This window comes from Leuciscus leuciscus (assembly GCF_965113295.1).
Source record: "Leuciscus leuciscus genome assembly, chromosome: 2".
NCBI classification, from domain to species: Eukaryota; Metazoa; Chordata; class Actinopteri; order Cypriniformes; family Leuciscidae; genus Leuciscus; species Leuciscus leuciscus.
Window position 1 is genome coordinate 41,606,217 of NC_138726.1, and position 24,357 is coordinate 41,630,573.

The window sequence follows — 24,357 nt, forward strand, 5'->3', positions numbered from 1 at the left end:
TTCTTTTGTGTTCAGCAGAAAAAAGAAATTCATACAGGTTTGAAACAACTTGAGGATGAGTAAATGATGACAGAATTTTCATTTTTGGGTGAACTATCCCTTTAAACCTATTTTTAGACTATGTTAATGATTTATTTATTATTTTATTCTTGCTTTACATTCTATGAGTTAAATCGCTTCTAACGTGTATATTAACCCTTATGTTTTTTTTTTGTATTTTTATTTTTTTGTATCTTGGTGATAGAGACATTTGAGAGGCTTGTGAAGAGACAACGAGTAAGAGGGCCCAATTTGAGAGACATTTCTGGCCCTGCAAATAAGCCTACTTAGATACTCTATACTTAGATACCTACTCTATAGCTCTATAGTATGATTGTATGTAGTATGAATGATATCCAGACATACTAGGCTACATTCGCCGTGTTGTCGTTATCATGTGACCTGCAGCATCAGTTATTGCATCCTCTATTATGGTCTCATGGGATAGTAAAGTATCCATTGTATGCAATGGTAGGCTACTTGTATTGTAATGGTACTTTTTGCTTACTCTTTTATGATTACTGTGAATTCAGACATACTTCTTTTATTAAATGCTGCTTTTCGCCTACTAGGGAAGTATGCAATTTCGGACACAGCTGCTAAAATTCGGAGCCGCATAGTTTACTACTCTTATTACTTTTAAAATATCTTTCTATGACAGAAATAGTAGAAGTAGTATGCTAGTATGCAGTTGCAGAACACGAAATCCAGGGGGAGGAGTTGGATCCAGATCCAACTACTCCCACCTTACATATACCTAAACCTACCCATCTCCACCCCCTGATCCCTAAACCCACCCCTAAACCTACCAATCTCCACCCCTTATATCGGGATCCAACTCCGCCCCCTGGATCTCGTGTTCTGCAGTGAGGTGCTACTGAATTCACCAAGTCTTTGTAAAAATAGTAGTATGCTGCTAGTATACTATTCCATTATATGCTGCTTCAGTTCAGTTAGGATAAGCCAGTTCCAGGGAGTTGTCTCCCTCTAGTGGCTGAGAAGTGCAATTGTACAAACGCGTTAAGCATCATGTGTAGCCTATAGGTCTACTACTAGATAACTAGCTAGTGCATACTAAGCTCTCCTCTTCCCATTATTTGAAGGGATAGGAAAGGCAGAAAATGATCATATCAACAGGTTTTTTTTTGAGTGTGTGTAAACCTCAAAAATATTTACAGAAGTCCTTGTGTGGCTTTTAATATAAATAGGATATTTAGTGTAAATGTATGTTTCAATTTATTCAGTATGATTGTAAAATAGTAATTAATAAAGCCCATTTAAGTAGCTTCAGTGTACCAAGCTGATTTGTAACTTTTTATATGAGTAGCTTCACTGCCTAGCTGCTTTAAATTATGAATATTTTAATAGTTTTCCAAACATTGATGACAAAACTAGTGATGACCAAATCTGTGTTGCTTTAACTTATGTTTGTCTGAATGTGAAAGTGTGAAGTTGATAATCGTATTTCTCAGAAATAACCACATTTCATATCCAAGGCAAAAAAACCACACAAAAAAAAAAAACAAAAAAAAACAAGACCTTTTAGCTTTTCCCCCCTTTTTTTTCTGCAGTTGTTTTTTGCTCATACATGTATAGCTCAGGGTTATTTTTTCACAACTTCTCATGTTTTCAGCTCAAAGGAAAAATTTGACAAAGGAGTCGGTCTGACTTTGCTCTTTCAGAATGAAACTGTTGTATCAGGCAGAATATAGTCAACTGAAAAGAAAGCAAGGAATTTATGTTCTTTACATTTTAACACTAACATTTGTGAGTGTGAGTGTGACTACAGTATATATGCTATAGCTGTTCTTAATGTAAGTTGTTGAAAAACATATAACCACTTCTATTTTTAAGAATGAAAATAAAATGACATTTAAAATGACATTTATTTACAATTATATACAATTATTTCTATATGTACTTTGAATAAAACTTAATATTGCAGTATTGCATATTAATCATAATATGTATGTTCAATAACATTACAACAAGCAGTCAGTCAAATTTCAAACATCTGTTAAATTAAGAGAAAAAAATGCTTCTTGTATAGTATTGAAAGCCATACATATTTAGTTATGTTGTCCTTAATTTAGATTTTAGATAATTAAAAGGAAATTACGCAATATTCCTTATTTAATGTCCCAAATGTATATTCAACTATATATATTAACTATAATGTAAACAATAGTTTAAGAATTATACTTGTTTTAATGATTTTTTGATGAGTGGTGAACAGGAGATGACTAATAGTAATGCTGGGAATGTGTGTTCTGTAATCCTGCTGCGTTGCTGAAGATGTTTTAGCATATATCCTATTATCCACATGAATGATCCTGGTGTGTGATTTGGACGGAACTCCAGGATCAGATAAAGGACGACTGAAGCTTGTTTGCTTTGCATGCGACTTTCACACCATCCAGAGGAACTCAACTAGATAATTGGCCACAAAGCCCACAGAGTCACTGCCTCTCTTTCCCTGACACAGGCATGCTAAGACATCACTAACCATCACTCGCAAAACAACCAGTCAGGCGGAACGACTGCTCATCTCTCGGGAGTAAAGTTGTCTTAAATTTGCCAATAAAATCAATGTACTTGGGAATTTCATTGGATTTAATACACTTTTTAAAATGTAAAATATTTATTATAGCGCTTCAAAAATTCTGTGTTTAGATATATAAACCTGCTATAGGCAATCCACAGTTGTCCAAGGAAGAGTCTAATAAGGTATATAAGTATATAATGCTTGAAACTGGGTTTGGTTTCTGGGAATTATATAAACTACATCATCTACACCCTTTATGGGGCATCGTCATTTATATCATTATACATCCAAATGTGTTTTCAAACGTTTTTAGTCATTTTTAGTGCACATTTGGTAAAATAACTCAAAGATCAAATGCATAAATGACAAAGTCCTTTTAGGGGATACTTTCTGTGTAGCTGCACTATTGTTCAGTACTGGCAGGAAGTATAATAGTATTTTTTCCTGTGTTTTAGGTTGATGTTAATACGTTTTATAGAAGACAGAGAGGAAAAGCTGTACCTTTCCCAGAAAGTATTGATGATAGTGACGGCAGTGCATCAGAAAATAAGGTCGTAGTAAGAAAGGAAGAAGTTGAAGATCAAGGAAAATCGAAGCAGCGAGGGTGATGGCAGAGATGAAGAATATAAGCCATAGATTGTTGTGGAAGTCAGGAATTTTGTAATATTATCCTATGGCAGTTTGGAAGATGTGATCGAGACTACAACCAGAGGTCAGGAAAGAGGCCACTGCCTATTGGTCTCACTACACTGACAAACAAATGATCCAAAAATGATGACTAAACAGAATCGAGTAACGTTTGGAAAGTGTGGGCTACACTGAAAAAGAAGTGTCATGTTGATTTCCACTTGTGCTACAACCATTGAATTGGAATCCCAAGTATAAAACAATGTTAAATAATTTGTTTTATGTTTTTTTAAACATTAAGTCTAAGACATGGTTTCACCACTCTCCTGGCAGCTAAGTTGCATCTGAATTTGTGTCAAGTTTTTGGAATGGAATGGAATCTTAATAAAGCTTTTGAATGTTTTTTGAAACACTAAGACTTTTTCACTACTTTTCAGATAGTGAAAATGCATTTAAATGTGTGTGAAGTTTCAGGCAAAACTTATTTACCCTAATAGGACAAAGTCAGTGATAAATGACAGCACCCTAAAAAAGGTCAAAGGTCAGATGTTGAAAACTAATTATGGAAAATTATTTTAGCCTTAAAAATACAGTATGTAGGCTAAAATATAACTAGTCATTTGTCTTTTCTAGCTGTGATTTCATAATTAGTCCCACAGTGGGTTAACTTTGACTTTTATGAACATTTATTAACTGTGAAGTTTAAGTTCATTTTAGTGTTAAGAATAAACCAATGCACCATATTCTGTCAGTGAAGCATTTGTTGAGTCATTGAGAGATGAGCGTGATTTAATTTGTTGGACAGCTGTCTGGGATGTGCGTTTGAATGCGTGTGTATGTGTGCATTTGTGCGTGTCTGTGTCCCCTTCAGCCTATTTTGTACCAGACATAAGCGTTATATATCCCTTATGTCTGACATCCATTACACATGATTGCAAGTGATAAGTTCTTAGTCGCATTGAAGGATGATTAAGCTTTTTACTTGTTTTAACTCGTCTAGGCTGAAGCCATGCAGTGAGTTTGTATTCCCCGGAATGCTACAAACCTGCATTCTTACACCACCTTGAGGCACATGTGTACAATGACAAACACTCACACACACACCCTAATAAATCCTGCGGTGTGTCTGTGCGTGGGGAAATTTAATGTGATGTTGACTGCTCGAAGCAAACAGTGCATGTTACTGCATGCACCTGTTACAGGGACAGTCCACTCACAAAAAAGAAGAAAAAAGGAAAATGCTCTCATAATTTTACATTTTCTAAAATGTATCTAAAATATGTGGTTTTTGGGACTATACAATGAATGTCAATGGGGTCCAATGTTGTTTTGAAAAAACTGTTAAACATTTATTGTGTATTCAGCAGGGTTAAAATGACTGAAATTACATTTTTGCATTTTAGGGCTTAGGGTTACTGTTCTATGAATGTTTTACTAACGTTCCCATTAAGTTATGAAAACGTTTTCTTGGTTATGTGAACGTTAGAGCATTATTTTATCATTTTGCAAGTATTGCGGGAACGTTACTTCTGAATGTTCTCTAAAGCATCTGAACAAAACACATTGGACCAACATGTTGGACAAAAATGTTTCATGAATGATCTATAAATATAATGTTTGTGATAATGTTTTAATAACGTTAATAAAGACCAAATAACTTTGAATGTACGTTCTATTAACGTTATTCGAAGAACATTTGTTCATAACTTTGAACAAGAACCTTGCCAGAATGTTACCCAAAGTTACTGAGAATGTCTCCTATTAGCTGGTTATATGAGTGAGTGTGCATGTGAGATTCAGTGCAGTCCTTGATTCAACTCTAAAACTCAGCAAAAGCTTTTCCTTCTTTAAAATGTTCTCCTCCTTGGTTTTCCAAACCAACTCTACATTCTACAGTCTTCTTATATCTTTATCTCTCATTGAGCATTAAGTGACAAGTGATGCTGAGTGATTTTGGCAGATGAAAGCCCATAAAAACAACAGCAGGAAGTGTTCTGTCGCTTATCTGAAGAGGGTGTGCCGCAGCCAGGGAAGCAGAAGAAGAGGAGATAGATAGGTATGTGAAGACTGGAATGTTCATTTCAGTCACACCTGGGATAAAACACACCTATTGGACCTGGTCTGTCCCTTTTCATTGGCTGATTTGATCATGACTGACAGCACAACCAACAAATGAACACTCTCTTTTGGCTGCTGAAGGGGTTTGATCTTGATCCCCAATTGTGAACCAATAGCATGTCATGGTTGACTTGCAGATAGGTGGGGTGGAGAGGAAATAAAACTCATCTGTGGGGTGTGTCCACAGTGGCGTACGTACAGACTGTGAGTCTGTACAACACCGTGCAGATCTCCTGCCTCAAAACTATGGTTTGTGGAAGGCGGACTTAGACTTATCCTGGTGGAAAGCTGCCGAGAGCCCTGGAAAAATCACAGATGTCCTCTCTAAACTGGTAATCTCAGCTGCAGCTACCTATATGGGGAGACATGTCATGAAGACTCATTTGCTGTTCTTTTGGCTGAAAGAAAAATGCTGGACAGAACAGGTGGGAACTTGTGCCGGAGATTTGTATGGAAGCAGTTGGAGTTCTCAGTGGAACTGTTGAGTATATGTTCAAATGGTCGCTCACATCTCCTTATCACTTTTCCAGCCCAGCTAAAGATGGTGAATCTGTTGGACGGAGAACTGATAAGGGCATGTGGCTGACACATACAGCTTTGTGTCTGCTGGGCTCTCAGGTCAGGGTGCGTTGGTGATATGTGCACATTTGTGAATGTCAATGACTGAATTACTAGTAGGTGGTAATAAGTATTATTTTAAACTTTTCTAACTCTTATATGATTTACTTGAACTTTTTTCCAGATACTGCTGAAACAGCATAATTGACTGTCATTTCATGTCTTGCATACATATAATCATCATGTTTGAGTTTTGTATTTCTAAATTATGGTCTCAATGAGAACCAATATTTATTAATTTAAAATATTTTTTATTTTTACTTTCCTAAAACTGAAATATAGGTGTATGTATGTATGTATGTCTCAATGTAAACTCGGGCTGCACATGAGTTGGTGATGTTGTATTTTTAGTCTCTTTTTTTATTCAGCCTTACTAAACAGGACACTTCTCAATCACATTAATTTCTATAGATTAATAGATTATATAGAGATTAGATTCACTGACTTTGCAAATTGGTAGAGTATGTGTTACTTTTCTTAATACAGACATTAACTTTTGATGACAATAATGCTCAAGGCTTAATGAAAACAATACCAACGTTTTAAATAGGCTCAATAAAAATAAATCTGCAAGCAAAAACATTCAGATAAACTCTGTTTATGTAAGGAGAAAAGAATTTAAACATTCCAATTTTACTCCAAATGCAACTCATGTCATTCTACAAACTTTACTGTATAAAATGCTCTTTACCTTTAATTTATTTATTTAATGTCTTTATTTCATCATTCAAGAATAGGCTTTGAGAAAATGTTAACTTACATTCATGTTATGCATAGAATTGTATTGTGATACATGGTATCAAATTACACAAGCGATGGCAATAGATTTGAATATGAAAGGTATATCAAATGTCTAATTTGTATAGCTATGCAATATGGCTAATAGCATTAAGATCTCACAAATTATTTCATGCTTAAATTTACAGTTCATACTGCAGTTTATCTTATTGCATAGGCATCACCAACCTGACAACTTTCCTACATTCTTACTCAAACAGGCTCTCCGTTCTTTATATAAAGTAAGCAGATTAAATAGACGGAAAATTTGGAATGTAAAATTTAGGCAGGAAAAGGCGACACACTGTTTTTTAAATGAAGAGAGTGATTTTCATTGGGCAAGGTGTTGTTTCAAGCCAGGCCCACCATGGAAGCACTGAGGTCCCACAGTCTGCGGGCTGCAGCATCATCCCTACCCTGAGGAGCAGCCTCTTTGGGTGCACAATCACTGCAAAATGACCAAAAGAGAGCAATGAACAAAAGCATGAAATGATCATTATTTAACAACAATGCTCAGACAATAGTGTGAATAAAACCTTTAAACCTGTATGGAAATAGGTGTGTTGTTTTTTCTATTTTGACCTTATTCAAATTATGAAGACATCCTTGTAAAACTTCAAAGCTTGTTCGTTCTATCAAGTTTGTCAACTTCTTCCTATAATTGCCTGTCTATGATATCTTGGGAGAAGTGACACATATGCAACCATGTTTTGCGTGGTAACGCTAACTTTAGAAAAGTTGTTTACAACTCCATGCATGCCTTAATGAACATAATCATATTAAATTGCAGTTAACACATATGACAGAAAAAGCCACTGACCTGTAGTAAAGGCCACTGGTATTCTGCAGACTCTCCTCCACCGCACAATAGATGGTGGTCTGTGAACCCTGCCAAGGTGTTTTGACAATGAAAAAAAAGGGCAAGAACATAAGCCTCTTCCACAGAGGCAGGGCGGGTAAAAAGTGTCGGCCGAGTTCAGTACGGATCACCCCAGGATGCAGAGAGTAAGTTGTCACTCCTGTGCCTGAATGACATACAGGGAAAGTGTTTGAAAACAGCATGATTGAGAGTGTGACACTGTGATTTTTCAATTCAATAAGAATGAGAAAGTTTTCTTTATAGCTTACCTTTCAGCCTGACAGCTAGTTCATGGGTAAACAGAACATTGGCCAGCTTGCTCTGTCGATAGCTTATGTGTGGATCATAGTCTTTCTCCAGGTTTATATCATCAAAATAAATCTTGCCTATCCAACAGAAAATAATTTGATTGGTTACATGCTTGGGAATCAAAAAATCGAATGTGTCAAATAAACACTTTAAATGTATTTACATTGTAATACATTAAAATAAAATATGTTGGAAAATAATACCATCAATGCACACTGCCCTACAATGGTAAAATACAATTACCTTACATTTAGTCAAAACTGAGCATCTTGTAAGGGATTTGGATAAGGAGTTCAATTACTGCTTACAATAATTTAAATAATTATGATAAAAAATGATAAAATGGTAATGATAAAAATGTGCACGCTTTTTTTAGGCATAATTCAGCTAAGCACATAAAGACACAGATGGGATTCCACACCTTTCTCATGGGCCAAGCTGGAAACATTGACAACACGGCTGGGTGTTGATTTCTTCAACAAGTCCAGAAGTAAGTTGGTAAGCAGGAAATGGCCCAGGTGGTTCACCCCAAACTGCATCTCAAAGCCATCTTCTGTCTGCCACTGTGGGCACATCATTATCCCTGTAGGCAGAAAATAAAATAAAAATCGAATTAAATTTAAATGAATGAATAAGTAAATACATACAATACATAGGTTTCATTTGCTGACAGAGCAAACCTTGTAATCTTTTGCCCAAAAATAAAACACTTTGTTACTATATCAACCATGTGCTTATGCATTATAATCTGTCTGTCATTCCTTACCAGCGTTATTAATGAGAATATCCAATCTCTCCTCATTCTGCTGTACATCTTTGGCCAGAGCTCGGACAGACTGCAAGGAGGCCAGATCCAGCATCTTCACAACCACGTTGCCATTTCCGCTCCTCTTCCTGATCTCATCCGCTGCTTTGTTGGCTCTGCCCATGTCTCTGCAAGCCAGAATCACCCTTGCACCTGATCAATGGAGGTTTATAAACAGTAATTGTTGTGACAATGCAATATTTTCTGCAACCATCAAGCCTTCAACAAATACAACAGTACTACAAAGCTCTTATGCAGTCTCTTGCTGACCACAGCAGTTTCCAACTTTGAAGGGGTTTCATTAGCCTCAGAATAACAAACTGGGCCATGTTAGTATGGTTTCATAAGTGATGGATTGCTTAATTAAACCAGTTTTATCTCCCCCCTATGAATTTATCATCCTTTTCAAACCCATCGGATATACCATTGAGGGTACTGAATATCAATCAGTATAAAAATCAATCAAATGAATAAGATATAGCGTCCAACAATCATCTAACCACCCTGTTTGTGAAATTCAGGGACAGATTTCCATCGGCACTGTTATGATTGATGTGAAGCTCATTTTGTGTCTGGATTCAAAAAGTTATTCAAAAAAACATTAAACATTTAATTCAGACCAACAAATTGAATTGCATACACCTCTACTATGATAAACATACAATCAATTTAATTTTTTGTGGTGGTGTAACTGTCCAGAGATTGTAAAAATAGTGACTTTAGTACTTTGCAGTAAAAATATACAAATTTGTTTTAAACTGTAATATTTGTTTAAACGTTAGTCCTCTAAATCAAGGTCAGTATTTTGCCAAGTCACTAAAAACACAACACAGAGTGGACCTCTTTAGACCCTATTAGTTTTTAGACTATTTAGACTCTCTATTAGTTTAACTAGGCTAATACTTTAAAATAACTTAGGAACTCCATTAAAATGATCTGACCTCTCTTGGCCATGTCCACCGCAGTCTCTTTACCGATACCAGTGTTGGCTCCCGTTATCAGAACAGTTTTGCCGTCCAAGCGCACTCTGCTGCGGCAGACTCCACCACCCAGCCATCTCCGCAGGGCAAAGAGACCCACACCTACCGGTACAGCAACATCATTACCTCACCTCTAACCTTTTCACTCTCTTTTTTTGTTTAGCAAAAGTGGTGTGTTTTTTTAAAAACAAAAATCACAGGGGATACATATATCACAAATAAACACTTAAGAAAACAGGATAAGAAACTCGTAGAGCAAGGCAATAAATTACATTTTCAAGCAAGATACAGTAAACAGAGATAGTCTACTAAAAAAACTATTCACAAAAAATATAGCCTAAAGCAACTGAAATTAAACATACAATAAATGAATAAACATAGCCTAAATAAATAACAAGTAACTTAAAAAATAAAAAAAAGTAATGTTTAGGAAATCAGGAGGTAACTCTTATGATGAAACCATAATTGTTTTAATTAACAGCAGTTTTAGCAGTTTTCTTGTTAAATGACGAACAAAGGGAGACATTTAAATCAACACAGAAAAGCCTAAAATTGGGCTTAGAATCAGTGACTACATTTATGGAGACCTCACCTCTAACCTACTCTCAAAACGTTGGTATATTTGATAAGCCCAGGCAAAGGTTATCCGATACACATGCAAGAGGCTCATAGAGATATCAATAAGATAATATAATATTTAACTTATATCACTTATATAACTTTAACTTATATAACTCTATATCTTAGATGTATCATCATTTCTCATTAAATTAAATATAACAGTGTTCCCACATCTTTCAATCAATAAAATCCCATTACTTTTTTCTTTTACCTTTTTTATTTATCATTTGACATATATTGCATGCACTAAAGTACTTTCTTGGCTGAGTAACTGCAAAATGATACACATTTTAATATATACACATTATTATTATTATTATTATTATTATTCAGAGTCTATTAATGAGTGTAAATTATCAGTCTTAAAAGTGCCTCATAACGACATGTTTTTGGTTGCCGTAGGAACCCTGATTGGTCTGGGAAGCCATTATTTTATCGAACAAGTAATAAACATGCTTGGTCTAACTTTTGCCTACCCGTAACCAGGACAGCTGTGACACTTGTAGGGTGTTCTTCCACAAACTCCTTCGCTGCCTTTGTGTAGTCCTGCATTATTACACCTGGTAGATTCACCTTCAACTACTTGAGCTCCTTCAGCATCGAAAGTGTTTACAGAGTACAGACAGACAGAGACGAAGAGGTCAGTCACCGCCCACACACACACACACACACACACACACACACACACACACACACACACACACACACAGGAAAAGAGAACATCGGAGTAAACACAGTGGACTCAAGTGCTCCAGCCTCGAATTTCAAAATAAGAGTGAAGAAGGTTGTAAAATGCGGCTTTGGCATAGCCTACACAGGAACAACAATCATCAATAGTGTCATAATACATTTGAAATGATTAGTAGGTTAGTGCTGGCTTACAGTCTGATTTAAGCGAAAAAAATACACTTAAATTGACAGGGGTGAATTGACAGTCTACCTTATCAGATAGACTGGTGCAAAACATAGTCAACTTAATCAAAGTAAATATTTCCCCTTTTTTCCTCACACAGGATAAATTTGCCTTTAAACATGAAAATACCTTATTATAAATGAATCATATTTGCAGGTCCTTAGCATAAAATGTTTGAAAACTCCTAGTAAATACTGAGAAAATTGTCGAGACAACATTGTGGCATAAGGATTTGGTCAGTGCCACTTACGTTTTCTTTATAGTGTTTATAGAATAGTGTTTGGGTGTATATTTGATACTTTCTATTCAGGCGAGGACCTGGAACATGGAGGAGCATATATTTGTGTACATAACCTTGTGCTACATCATGCCAAGGTTTAGGCTCCAGTCTATTTTTTTTTCTTCCTAGCCAATGAAAAAATAACAATGATTAGAAAGGTCAACATTTTGAAGGCTGTGTAGAAAATCAAATATTTGGAAATAAGGATCATAAAACTCGCAAGCTTCTTGTAAATTTGTTGTTGATTGCTATACAGCATTAAACAAAGAATATTTCAGAACTCATAGTGAAAAAGTGGGGGGAAAAATATGAATACAATTATTTATTTTAAGTCTTCTACTTTGTAAAGTAGGCTAATTTATATTCAAAGATAGGCTATAGCCTAGGTTTTGTTAAATTGCTTCTTTTTATAGCCTATATGTATTTCCTACCCCACTTCCTGAGTCTACACTCCATAGAGCTATCAGAACATGAAAACGTTTAACTATAAAGTGTACAACAACTAGTTTGTACTGGAAACAGCTTTGCCTCGTCGAAGTAATAGGATATTATAAAACCATGAGGTAAAAAGAATGAAATTATTGCATTATTTACTGCCACCTACTGGTAACTGTATATAGAACAGTCAGTCAGGAACTTAGAATTGAAAATAAGAAAATTAAAAGAATCTGAAATTATCTCAAATAAATAATGAAATACTCGCACCTTTATTTATTTTGAAAAATAAAACGCCAAATAACCCGGAAGTGTCCCGTCGTCCTGCCACGTCAGTGGTGTGTCGCTTCAAGCTGTCAAGTACCTGAGTGAGTTCAGCAAACCAGCTATAACTCAATGGAGGAAGCTTTCTGTGCATTGTAAAGAATAATAATTTAAGTTTTCTTCCATCATGAGACACCCTTGTCTTTTAATTTTGGCTGTGTACGTAGCCTTTATAAATGCCACCGAGTTAACTTTTGAATTGCCCGATAACGAGAAACAATGCTTTTACGAAGACCTAGAACAAGGAGTCAAGTTTGATATAGACTTTCAGGTAACTTAATTGACTCTTTTTGTGTTTTGCAATGTTGGTTGATTATTTATCTTTTGCAAGTCCACGTTTGTTGATTATTTGCTCTCTTTTTGTGTGTGAACACAAACAGATATTAACGTGATTTTTGCGGCTTCAGATGTTATTATTCAACACGGTAAAACAAGATACGATGTATTCCATATTCCCAAATTTCAGTATTAATTCTCTCCTTTTCATACAGGTAATTGCTGGAGGAAACTATGATGTTGACTGTTTTGTGACAGATCCAGTGAATAACATGCTGTATCAGGAACGAAAAAAGCAATATGACAGCTTTTCCCATACAACAACCATGAAGGGAGTGTACAAGGTCTGCTTCAGCAACGAGTTCTCGACCTTCTCTCACAAAACTGTATACCTGGACTTCCGAACTGGAGAGGATGCCAGATTATTGCCTGACATGAATGGAGCGACAGCTCTCACACAGGTGAGAAATACAAATGCCATGCACTCACACACAGCATGCACTCTGCATATATGCATTTGATATGAACCTCTGAATAAATCATGCAGATGGAGTCGGCCTGCTTGTCTATCCATGAGATCCTGAAAGTGGTTTCAGACTCTCAGACCTGGTATCGTCTTCGAGAGGCTCAGGACCGACTCAGGGCTGAAGATCTGAATGAGCGTGTGCACATTTGGTCCATTGGGGAGGCCATCATCCTGTTTGTGGTCTGTATTGGCCAGGTGCTTATGCTTAAGAGTTTCTTCAATGACAAGAAAGCCAGTGTTGCCACCAGCACATAGACCTAGATTTCTAGTTTGCCGTCTTCTCTCCTTGAAGATAATCTGCTGATTTATTAGTCTGATCCCCTTAAAACAAAAAGTCTTGACTGTTGCCTACAACCAATAAAAAATAACATTGATGTCAAACAAAATGCCTTAATTACAGAGTCATGTACTAAAAGAGTCCATTATCTTGTGTTGTATATTCAAATCGGCCTCTATGTGCATTGCTTACTGTTGCAGTAATGGAAATCGACCTGCTGCACCTTTATAATGCCACATCTTACTGTTTTTGGTTTGTACCAGTGTTGTTTGTTTTGTTAAAATTGTACTTTATCCACTTGAAGTGTGCCTTTGTCAACTTTAAATGCATATGTCTTAACATACCTTTATAGAAAACAATAGTTTTGTTAGTTTTTGTATGGTAACTATAATGATATGATAATGAATGATTATGTTGTTGAGTTGAACCTCTATTTTTCTATTTAGCAAAGCCCTTCTTTGTTTATCCCACATTCAAAAGGGAAAATTCATGCAGGTGATTTATTTATATGTATAGATATAGATATATCTGGCAAACTATAAAAAATAAAATTTTCCCCTTCATCTCTTAAAGGGGTCATGAATTGAGAAATAAAAATGTCTTTGATCTTTTGACATGTAAGAGGTCATTGTACTATAAAAAAAAAATCCTGCAGGTTTCAGAACTCAAATCTTCCTCGTTAGTCCAAAAACAGCTTTTATTGAAACCCTGCTCCGAAAATGACTCATTTCGGATTACGTCACATTATGATGTAATAATGCGATGAGAGACCGCCTCTAGAATCAGATCAACGCCTATTTCTACATCATCGTATCTTTGGCCCCGCCCGCTGGCGCATTACTGAGACGAGAATAGAGATATAGGATCACTGGACTAAAAACAACATTACCTGCAAAGGATCCTAATTCTAGGAAAGTCGTTATTTATTTTCAACTAGGCTATGTGAATGTCTTTTATTTGTTTGGTACATTTCACTGTGGATTCTTTGGTAAATCAGTCGCAATTACGGCGCAGGCTTTGCAAACAGCCTTTTACTGTAAGATATGGACATGAGTCACCCGACAGTAATGCCATAACATGTAAGTAGCCGTGTTCTGTGATCAGTGATTTCTAATATGATTCAAGTACAGTCCGACATTCTTTGTCTCAAAATCGTTTATTGCTGTTGAAGTGTCAGAGTTCTGGACTCTCACCAAAACTTCCGTTTATCAATGACGCTGTCTACACGGCGCAATAAATCTCTTAATAACATTGTGTTTGGACTGTTATGATAAAAGCATTTGTGAGAGTGCAGAAATCGAGTTACAATGACAAGATCACTGCATTTGTGTCTGTCATCGGCTACAATGCTCATCGCTGCAACAATTCATATGGTAGGAGTAGATCTAAATCTAATGCGATAATCAATACTTTTCATGATTATGTAACCTTGACAGCAGTAATAGTAAAAATCTAGTAAAAGTTTCAGAAGAGTTCCACATGCAATACTTGTTTCATGTGCAAAGACGCTAGCCAGTCACAGCATTGAGCATTTACACCGGAGTCTCATAGCAGACACGACACATCCGACAGAGCGTTCAAATCAGAGGGCTATAATCAGGGTAAATGGCCTTTTATTTATAAATTGACCCTTTTTTATGTAAAAATCATACTTGCACTATAAGTGCACACCAGGAAACAAAATATTATTACAAATTCAGTTCATGATCCCTTATTTATAAATTCTGTCAAGTGCAAACTGCATGCACACAATTGCTGGTTTAAGGGCTTATGTCTGTCACATATGATGCCTCTAACTGAAACATCAACTTATTGTGCAATTCAAAAGCTATTTTATAGACCTATTTCATATTCCTCAAATATTTGTTACAAACATAGCCTATCTCTTTTTTTTATTTACCTCAGCCCTGGAAGTTGAATTGATTTGTGATTGCATTGATTTATTATGTCATTATTACCTTAAATCAAGTTGTTTATATTCCTGCCTTATGTAAATTGAACAATTAAAAGCAAAGTTTGGGATTGATTTTATGAATCGTCTTAATGGCATATAATCACTGACATAGCAAGAAGATTTTGAAACATCTCAGAGGAAATAAAAAAAATACTTCTTGATGTGAATAAATATTTGGCACAAGCAAGACCATCTTAACTGTTGATATAATAGATGTAAACAATAATATAAAATACATTTTGTTGGACAGAAATTTAAGTTATTATAGTGTTCTTTCACTGATTTTTAATAGTCTTAAGTGTAAATGATCCTCCAGAGTCCATATGACAAATCTATTTTCATCTACACAGTTATGAACATTGACTCTCACTGGCTTACAGTTTATGAATACATTTCGCCTCAGCCCTCCCTTGAAATAATGCATGAATATGGATGGGCTGTTGTGCCTGTGCCTATTCAGTGCATTGGACTACCTCCAACGTTGGCATAGAACCACCAACGGCAGAGGAGACTACACCGACCAGTCCGAAGGATAATGATGGGGAGCAATGACTCAAAGGGGCTTCTGATCACCGAGAAGGGTCTGTCTGGCATGTCTGCAGTGAGTGACATGTTGCGCTCGTCCTAAACGCTCGTGCGTCTGTACTGACTGGCCAATATGTTGAGCCGACTGATGAGTGGCAGCGATCGGACTCTTGACAGGGAATTCAACTGTACAGTGCGACTGCTGGACGACTCGGAATACACTTGCACGGTTCAGGTCAGTATTAACATGTTTTCATCATCACAAGCGGGTTATCCCCATCACCGACACACGTGCTTTAATGTTCGCGCTGCTGATACTGCGCATTCAAGCGGGAAAATCCGCGAGCATCTGTACGAATCTGGACACTGCACAAGGGCTGCAATGCGTAATGGCTAATTAACGTGTTAGGACATTTCCTTGATGAATGAATCAGCGCTGGTTTTGGTGACCCGTCTGTATCGGGTCACCTGTCACGTAGTGCCTGCATGCCGCCAGCCCGAGAGACCTGAGTCACATTCAGTGGGAAGAGGCACTAGTGGAAAGGTTTCATACATTAAATTGCCTCTCGGGGCGAACTATCTACGATAACAGCTGCTGAAAGATTGTTGTAGCATAGACGTGCAACACTGTAATGGTGATTCACTAGCTGTTCCTGTTCTTGTTTGGCCAAACATACTACAAGCCACATCACCGTGCAATTCAGCTATGTTTCTAGACAAATTCCCAGACTGTTTCAATAGGCTATACAGTCTTGATGCATTTGTTTCCACTACTTGTCTAAGGCAGCCCAAAAGCATGAATGGAGATTAATTGCTTTAAGTTAATTGATTAGAATGTGCCATTAATGTAATTTATTAATTTATTGCATCATTGTATTAAGTGAATAATTAAAAGCAAAGTTTGGGATTGTTATAATGAGTCATCTTAATATCATAGCAAAATCATTGGCTGAGATGCTAAGTTGCCAAGAAGAGCAGTGGTTTTGTGTGTATAAATATACATGTTGTCCTTGAAAAGCTAGAGAATGAAAATATCCCAGGTGGAATGAAAGTGATAGGCATGTTTTTATTAACGAGTTTCCTCCTGGGCTGAGCTATTCACAGATGTTCAGAATCAACAACAGTTGCTGAAAGATTGCAGAAGCTATAATATGCCTAATACTTTGCAGCTGCTCTCACTCTAAAAAACACTTGGTTAAAAACAACCCACTTTGGGTTGTTTTCAACCCAAGGGCTGGGTAAAAATAGGACATGACACATGTTGGGTTAATTTTACCCAGCAAATTGGGTTATTTAACCCAGCATAATGGGTTGATTAATTTTCTACTATAATACTTTCTTCTTTCTTTTTTTTACTTCATACATAAATTATTGTTTACCGATTAACTTAAATCCTCTAAACTTTTTTTTTTAAATAGGCCTACTGCACACATCCACTGGTTTGCATGATAATTCCTTTATTTTCGATCATATTATCATATTTTACAGTATAGCATATTTTATATCGTTTTTAATACATATTGCCTACATTTAAGCTCATTTAACAAATATTAGAAGTAAAAATAAAAACATTAGAAGTAATTCAAGTGTAATTGACCAGGGGTGCGTTTCCCGTACAACTATATAGCTCGCTGCTTAACTACCATAGTACGATGCATCGTTGGAGAAATCAACTAGCTAGTCACGACTGTTTCCCGAAACCGTCTGTCGCAAAGTATCGTTCAACCACGTTGGTTTATGACGTCTCGCACGTGGTGGACTAATAACTTATTTTAATTAATCTGTTTGAGATCGAATTAACGCTAGATTTTGTCATATAAGTTACAGACATGGCATCTGAAGACCATTTCTAATTTTTCTCAGTTATTTTGCTTTATTACCAGACTCAATATTTGGCTCGTTATTACATAGTAGAGCACGTTCGCACATGCGCAGTCTTCAAAAACGGTGCTTTAAATCTCTTGACAAACTAAAAGACATAAATTACATTTGTATGTATTCTAAATAAATAACACGGGTTGTACTGAATGTCAGCTTGCTTATTTTGCTAAAGATAAGGATTTATTCAGTCTACATCTAATGTAAACTAGAAACTATGCTTCTAACTGTCGGTACAACCACACAAGTTTGCGATGCTGTTTGCGAACGTTCGTTTGAACGATGGTTTCGGGAAACACCAAATCGTTGAACTATGCTGATAACGACGGAACTTGCGACCATAGTTGGCTAACGATGCTTTCGGGAAACGCACCCCAGTCTGTTCTCGTGCCGGTGTCATGACAAATCGGGTCCTCCCTCGAAATCGGGTCTCTTTCAACTATCAATTATTGATTAGCCTATACTAAGTATATACGAACGATATTCATTTTAAAATATATATATATAGGTTACTATATAGCCTAGTGCATAAAAAAACAAATTGAACATTTCTTTCACTTGATAAACTGTTAATTAGTTTAATTATTATTAATAATAATAATAACAATAGCCTATAGTGAATCATTGAACATCATTCTTTTTATAATTGAAATATTTTTGGACCTTTAACACTTTATTTAACATGTAATTACGTTAAAGGTGATTGTAAATGTAGGACAAGTGAAAATATCAGGCTAATTCGGGTATCTGTATGCTATGCTAATACAGACATTATATTTTCACTTTTTTTTCTCCACCTGAACTTTTTGTCTTTCTAGAAGAAAAACTATCCAAATGTAATCATTAAGAAGACAATATGAAATTTTTTGAACTATACAGACATTAATGGTCGTTATAGTTCAAACAGCATTTATCATAACATGATTTTGTAGGAATTGTAATCAGGCGCTAAAGAAAATACCTATCACCACACCTGTGTGGTAAAGAGATGAGTCCCAGCACCATAGAGATGATTCCCACCTTAGGACCCCAGTAGTATGCCTGATCTAAAGCTGTTCTTGCGATAACTTCTTGTAGCTAACGTGAGCTGTTTTAGCTATATGTAGCATGCCAAATCCCACTGCTATGTAGGCCTACAGCTAAATCCCGCTGCTATGTACAAGATAAGATAAAAGCAGTTTGTAAAAACATTTTAAGCAGGTAGTCTAGCAGTTTTCTGCCATCAAGTAATACATTTATTTGTATAGCACTTTTCACAGTACAGCTTTACAGAAAGACAGACAGCTATTGTATAGTAATTGAATTGTTATGTAAGCTAACTAAAAAAACACTAAGAACTAGGCATTTTTATTTTTACAATCTTCGGTTATATACTATGAAACATATAAGTTTAGACATGAATGGTCGTTATAACGTAGTTCAAACGTCTTATATAATAAAATTATTTTGTCTGATTTGTAACCAGGCACTAAAGCGATTAGCCAGAAAATGTGCTTTGAACCAATCGGATTGCTTGTGTCCTAAGGTGGGACTCATCTCTAACTGGGATGGGACGACGACTTCTAACTTCAGACCGCTGCCCTGTGTTCCACTCGTAGCCAAAATATGCGGTGAATGGCCCCATAACCTGTCCATAAACAAACAGTGAACAGCTCTGAGGACATATTTTAACATCCTAAGTATATATTCTGTATCTTTTTGAATAAAATCATAAACTTTTATAAGAAGAAAATACGTGAAAAGACTGACGCGAGTCACATGACACTCGTGTAGGTGACTCACATCACGCCCCTGGATGTTGCTTTGCATAAAATTAAACAATATACAGCACAATAACGAATTTATAGCTCAAATAAAATGTACACAAACCTTCACCAATTTGACGGAGCTGCACTGCTCTCTCTTGTAGAGGACGCAAAAAGCCCGCAGTAAAAAACTCGACCCCTGGGTTGTTATGTCTGACCCAGTATCCTGGTTACACAAAAACTACCCAAACACTGGGTTGTTACGTCTGACCCAGGAGCTGGGTAACACACAAACTATCCAAACACAGAAAAAAAAAAAGAAAAAAAAATTGCCTCAACCCAGGTTTTGGGGATATATATATTTATTTATATATATACATGCTCATGTGTCTGAAACTCATTTTGGTGGGACAGTTTACCATGACTGAACTCCACGTGCACAAGTTACTAAAGGATTATGTTCAGAGCTCAGTTGAGGCAGAATTCTTAAACACTGGAACAAATGATTTTTTACAAGAAAAGAAGTTAATGGATTTTGAAATAGTAAGTGTTCTTTGTATAAGTTATATATTTGACAACATGAAACATTAACTCTTGGAATAGTGAATTTGGTGGTCATTCATGGTACTACTTGTGTGAGGTCATGTTTGTGGTATATCTTGGAATATCAGCATCAGATTGTGACATTCCATTGTCCTTGGAATTCTGTGTGATGCTGTGGTCTCCATGGCAACAGGCCGATTCCATCATCGGTTCCCAGCTGCTCCTGCTCTCGTCAGACAGGATATAAGCACACGTGTGCAAACACACATACCCGTCTGTTACACAGGATTCATTCAAACATGGCGGCTAGACATTGCAAACAGAGACAATCCTCTTCTGTCCTTTCCGCCCCTGTCCCACTTGGGATCGTCCTCTGTAATTGATTGATCAGGACAGTGGAGTTTGGTTAGTGATGAAATGCTTATTAGTGAAATATGGCCTCTCTCTTTTGAGAGACTGCTGACTGCGTTTGGCTCCTGGCAGTCACACATCAAGAGACCAGATATCTGAGACACTCACACATATACCTTCATTACAGAGCTCACCTTTGTGTAGGTCAGCGGTGCCTCTCAGCTATATTTCACTGCTTATTGTTTGGCCACACATACTACACGTCTGTCAAACGTCAACTATTCAGATAATTCACTTGTAAAATTTTATATAATTTGTCCACTGTACCGCTCTTGATTTATCCTATTTTGGCTGCATTGTTCTAATTAGCATTTCAGAGTCATAATTAACTTGAAATGAAAGTACCAGTTGTTGAGGGCATGTCCTCAGGAAGGCACATCTTGCTCAGTTTGCAGTATCTAATTGCTTCTTTTTCTTTCATATCTCACAGTAGCATGCATGAACATGAGGCATTATGATTTGCCGTTGTTTTCATGGGGATGGCATCTCTTTTTCTATAACACAAATTATCAATAACTTTAATCAAATCCTTTGAGGAATGAAAACAATGGTATTGTATTTCATGTTGTCAAATAACAATGGCAATGGTATTGTATTATTGTATTCATTTGCCTGGTTCAGCACATGCAAGTACAGTATGACACATGGGTGGAAAAACAGCAATATCTGCAAGATGGTAAATGAGGCAAGTATTTTGTTTGTTTTTATAAGTGTGCTCATGATTGGAAGAAAGGCAGAGTTCATGTCAGAAACTACAAGCAACGTCTGACAGCGTGTCAGTATATGTTCTCAGATCTCCATTCACTTGAGATTAAATATTCAAATCAGCAACATAAACAATATTAATAAATTATGCTTTTCAGGTCATGAGAAGGGAAACCTATAGTGAGAGTTGAAGGTGAGATTTGTGTTACTGTATGTGTGTGTTTGCACATGAGAGAGAAAAAGAAAGAAAGTGACATGGATTGAGAGATATGGTTTATAAATGGTCCTCTTGGTAAAAAGGAGGCATAAACTGCTAAGTCTTTCCCTGAACGCACCTTTAAGGTTCATACAGTACATAACTTTATCAAGTCAGTTACATTTTTTTTTTTTTGATTGGTCTAATTTGATACCAAAAAGTAAGACTGATTGCCCCTTGACTAAGTGATACTAGTACTTAAGTCTTTACATAATGGCTATGTTTATGCAACTGCCTGAGGTTATTGCTTGCTTGCTACTAAACAGTATACTTTTGAGGAAAAAAATGTGTTCATGTGTATTGTGGAATGAAATATCCTTGTTCTATTGTACATGTATTACGGCTTGGAAATGTTATTGGAAATTTAATTTCTTTTTTTTACTTAGTAGTCCAGCAGTTGTTGTGCTGAAGAGTAATAATAAGAAGAGTGGAGGGCATTTATAAACTCAACTAACTGTGTAATTTGTAAAATGACCGTAGGGTATGGCTAGTTCCCCTGCCTCATCAGATCAAACTCCACAGTCAGTCATTCTAAATCTTCTAAATCGACACATGACCATGAACAATAAGAATGAGAGAAAAAAAGAGTAAAAGAGATTTCATTCTTTTCAAAGACATACAAATAATTATATTTATTTATGTATATGATGTGCAGAATATATCAAAAGAGAAAAAGATCTCACAAGTCTCCACAGTCTCTAAAACTGTTCAATACAAATTCTTGTAGCTCAAATAGTAGAGAATAATAGTAACACCAAGTTCAATTGCCAGAGAATCCATGATCTGTTAAAATGTTAACTTATCTAAGTACCTTAAATCTGGCAAATACATGAAAATAAATGTAATTCATTAAATTGAATAAAAGCATTTACTAAATTAATAAATGTAAATTCACCTACTCATTGAAATCACTTACTGTACCCTCTTATATGACTTGGATGGTTAAATATAAAGATGTACCAGCAGCATTTTGTTATAAGAGAACTTGCTGGTTTATATTCTGTGCGTAATAGTGGTTTTATCCTTTATTTTGCTCCTGCTCAGATGCTGCTTGTAAGATGATCCTTAAGCAATGCAACTAAAAGATAAAATGATTAAATAAACCAGGTCAGGGTGAATTTACACTTTGATGAAAAAAAATCAATTAATACACCAGGATGCAAGTCATTCTGTGAAGACATGCTTTAGAAGTTTCAGGGGATTTTACTTGGTTACTTCAAAATGCAATGAAATGTTTGTATGAATTAATACACGGTAAATATATATATATATACAAGCACACACATACAGTGTATGTATGTATATATATATATATATATATATATATATATATATATATATATATATATGAAGAGTTCAGATGCAAAAGCTTCTAAGTGCCATCTGAACTTTTCTTCTAGAATGATCCTTTTTATCAAGCTTGTATATTTAAGTTCAATAACTTCACTGAAATGGCAATGCAAATTACCTATTAATTGTCATTTAAGTGAAATTACTGACCTTAAATATACAAGCTTTATAAAAATGATCATTCTAGAAGAAAATTTCAGATGGCACTTAGAGGCTTTTGCATCTGAACTCTTCATATATATATATATGTATATTCTACAGAGAGTCAGGACCTCGGTTTAACGTCACATCCGAAGTTCTAAGTTCTTGATCATTTTAGGCCAATATGGCAGTCGCGGTTTCAGTGCTTGCTTCTTGTAAAATAAAACATATTTTATTTAAGCTACTGATATAACTGGATTCATCTCACATGGCTGTACATATTTTGAAAAATGTTTTTCAAAATTACTCTTCATTTCAGTCATCATTTACTTACCTATTAAGTAAATGATGTCTGATCTACTTACCCTCATATCAGTCTAAACCCATTTGCCTTTTTTTCTTCTGTGAAAAAAAAAGAAAAAGGAGAGGTTTAGCATAATTTTCATGTTGCTCTTTTCCATAAAATAAAAGCAAATAGTGAATACAGGTTATTAAACTCCATATAGGATTTTTTTTTTTTAATCACATTTGCTCAGTGCATAAAAACACAGCAAGGAATATGACTTGTAGCAGCATTGACATTTTACAAATTAATAGACTTCACTGTAAGGTATAGGAGAATTGAAACTGTAAAGTTTCAATGTAGAGTAAATCTTGTTGCTGTAGAGTAAATCTTGGCCATATGCTGTTAGGTGTAGATCATTTTGTCACTCAGATCACTCTATCCTAATTGCAAGATTTCAATACATGTCCCAGTGCAGCTGTCTAAATCATGATGTGGAAGGTTTGGGGTTTTGGATATAAAATATTTAAAGAGGATAAGAAAAACTGTTCTACAAAAGAGAGAGGAAAAGTTTTCATTAAGAAAATAGTTCTTCTCCACAATACAATTTTTTGGTGTCAAGTATGTAAGACTGGAGAAACTGGAAGAACTGGAAGAGAGGGTTAGTCTCTGAGAAAACAAAGGAAATTAACATTTGAACTCTCTTGCTATATTACCATCCCCATTCGAGACATGATCACACTTGAGTTGATCACCTACCAATTTACAAATCATTCCTTCTCCACTGAAGAAGGCTTGTGGCGATTTGTAACTCAAATTAGTGCCTGCATACACTCCGCATCATGTATTTTATAATGTCAGATTCGCATCTTCTCTCTTTATTCCAGAGCATTTGATGTTTTGTATTTATTATCTTTGAACTGATTATGAAATTAGCATGATACATTTACCTGACATAATAAATTGTTACATTTGATTTTATTCCGACTGTGGCTGAAATTGTTTCCCCAAGTAGATTAAACGGATTTGTATGTTACCGCAAGTTTTGCGTCAGATTAGTGACAACTAATATTTGCCACTAATTCAAGTGTACGTGTTTTGCAAAGACAAGAAGTGAATTTCCGTTTAGGAAAAGTGCTGCTTGACCAACCTAAATCTGGGTGTGTCTTAACTCTGTTTTAATTTAATGTTACTTTAGATAAGTGTACGTGGGAAACCACGGCATGGCCAATCCAAA

At 35.8% G+C, this 24,357-nt stretch overlaps 3 protein-coding genes across 3 annotated transcripts in view; 2 read left to right on the plus strand and 1 right to left on the minus strand.

The window, feature by feature from the left end:
- Positions 1–6,529: 6,529 nt before the first annotated feature.
- On the minus strand, positions 6,530–10,969 carry LOC309490356 (retinol dehydrogenase 11). The gene is made up of 7 exons (XM_082159480.1): positions 10,775–10,969; positions 9,639–9,779; positions 8,659–8,850; positions 8,314–8,475; positions 7,853–7,969; positions 7,545–7,749; positions 6,530–7,172 (listed from the first exon to the last, which is right to left on the minus strand). The coding sequence occupies exons 1-7, from the start codon at positions 10,848–10,850 to the stop codon at positions 7,076–7,078; spliced, it is 990 nt and encodes a 329-aa protein (XP_082015606.1). The 5' UTR covers positions 10,851–10,969; the 3' UTR covers positions 6,530–7,075.
- Positions 10,970–12,252: 1,283 nt separating this feature from the next.
- Positions 12,253–15,355, plus strand: tmed3 (transmembrane p24 trafficking protein 3). The gene is made up of 3 exons (XM_082159493.1): positions 12,253–12,521; positions 12,742–12,987; positions 13,074–15,355. Exons 1-3 carry the CDS (start codon positions 12,378–12,380, stop codon positions 13,305–13,307), a joined length of 624 nt encoding a protein of 207 aa, XP_082015619.1. The 5' UTR covers positions 12,253–12,377; the 3' UTR covers positions 13,308–15,355.
- A 144-nt stretch (positions 15,356–15,499) lies between these two features.
- Positions 15,500–24,357, plus strand: part of frmd5b (FERM domain containing 5b) — a 38,010-nt gene continuing 29,152 nt past the window's right edge. Inside the window, exon 1 of the mRNA XM_082159470.1 lies at positions 15,500–16,043. Within this exon, the coding sequence (XP_082015596.1) occupies positions 15,942–16,043 (102 nt within the window). The 5' untranslated portion in view covers positions 15,500–15,941. The remainder of the gene's footprint in view (positions 16,044–24,357) is intronic.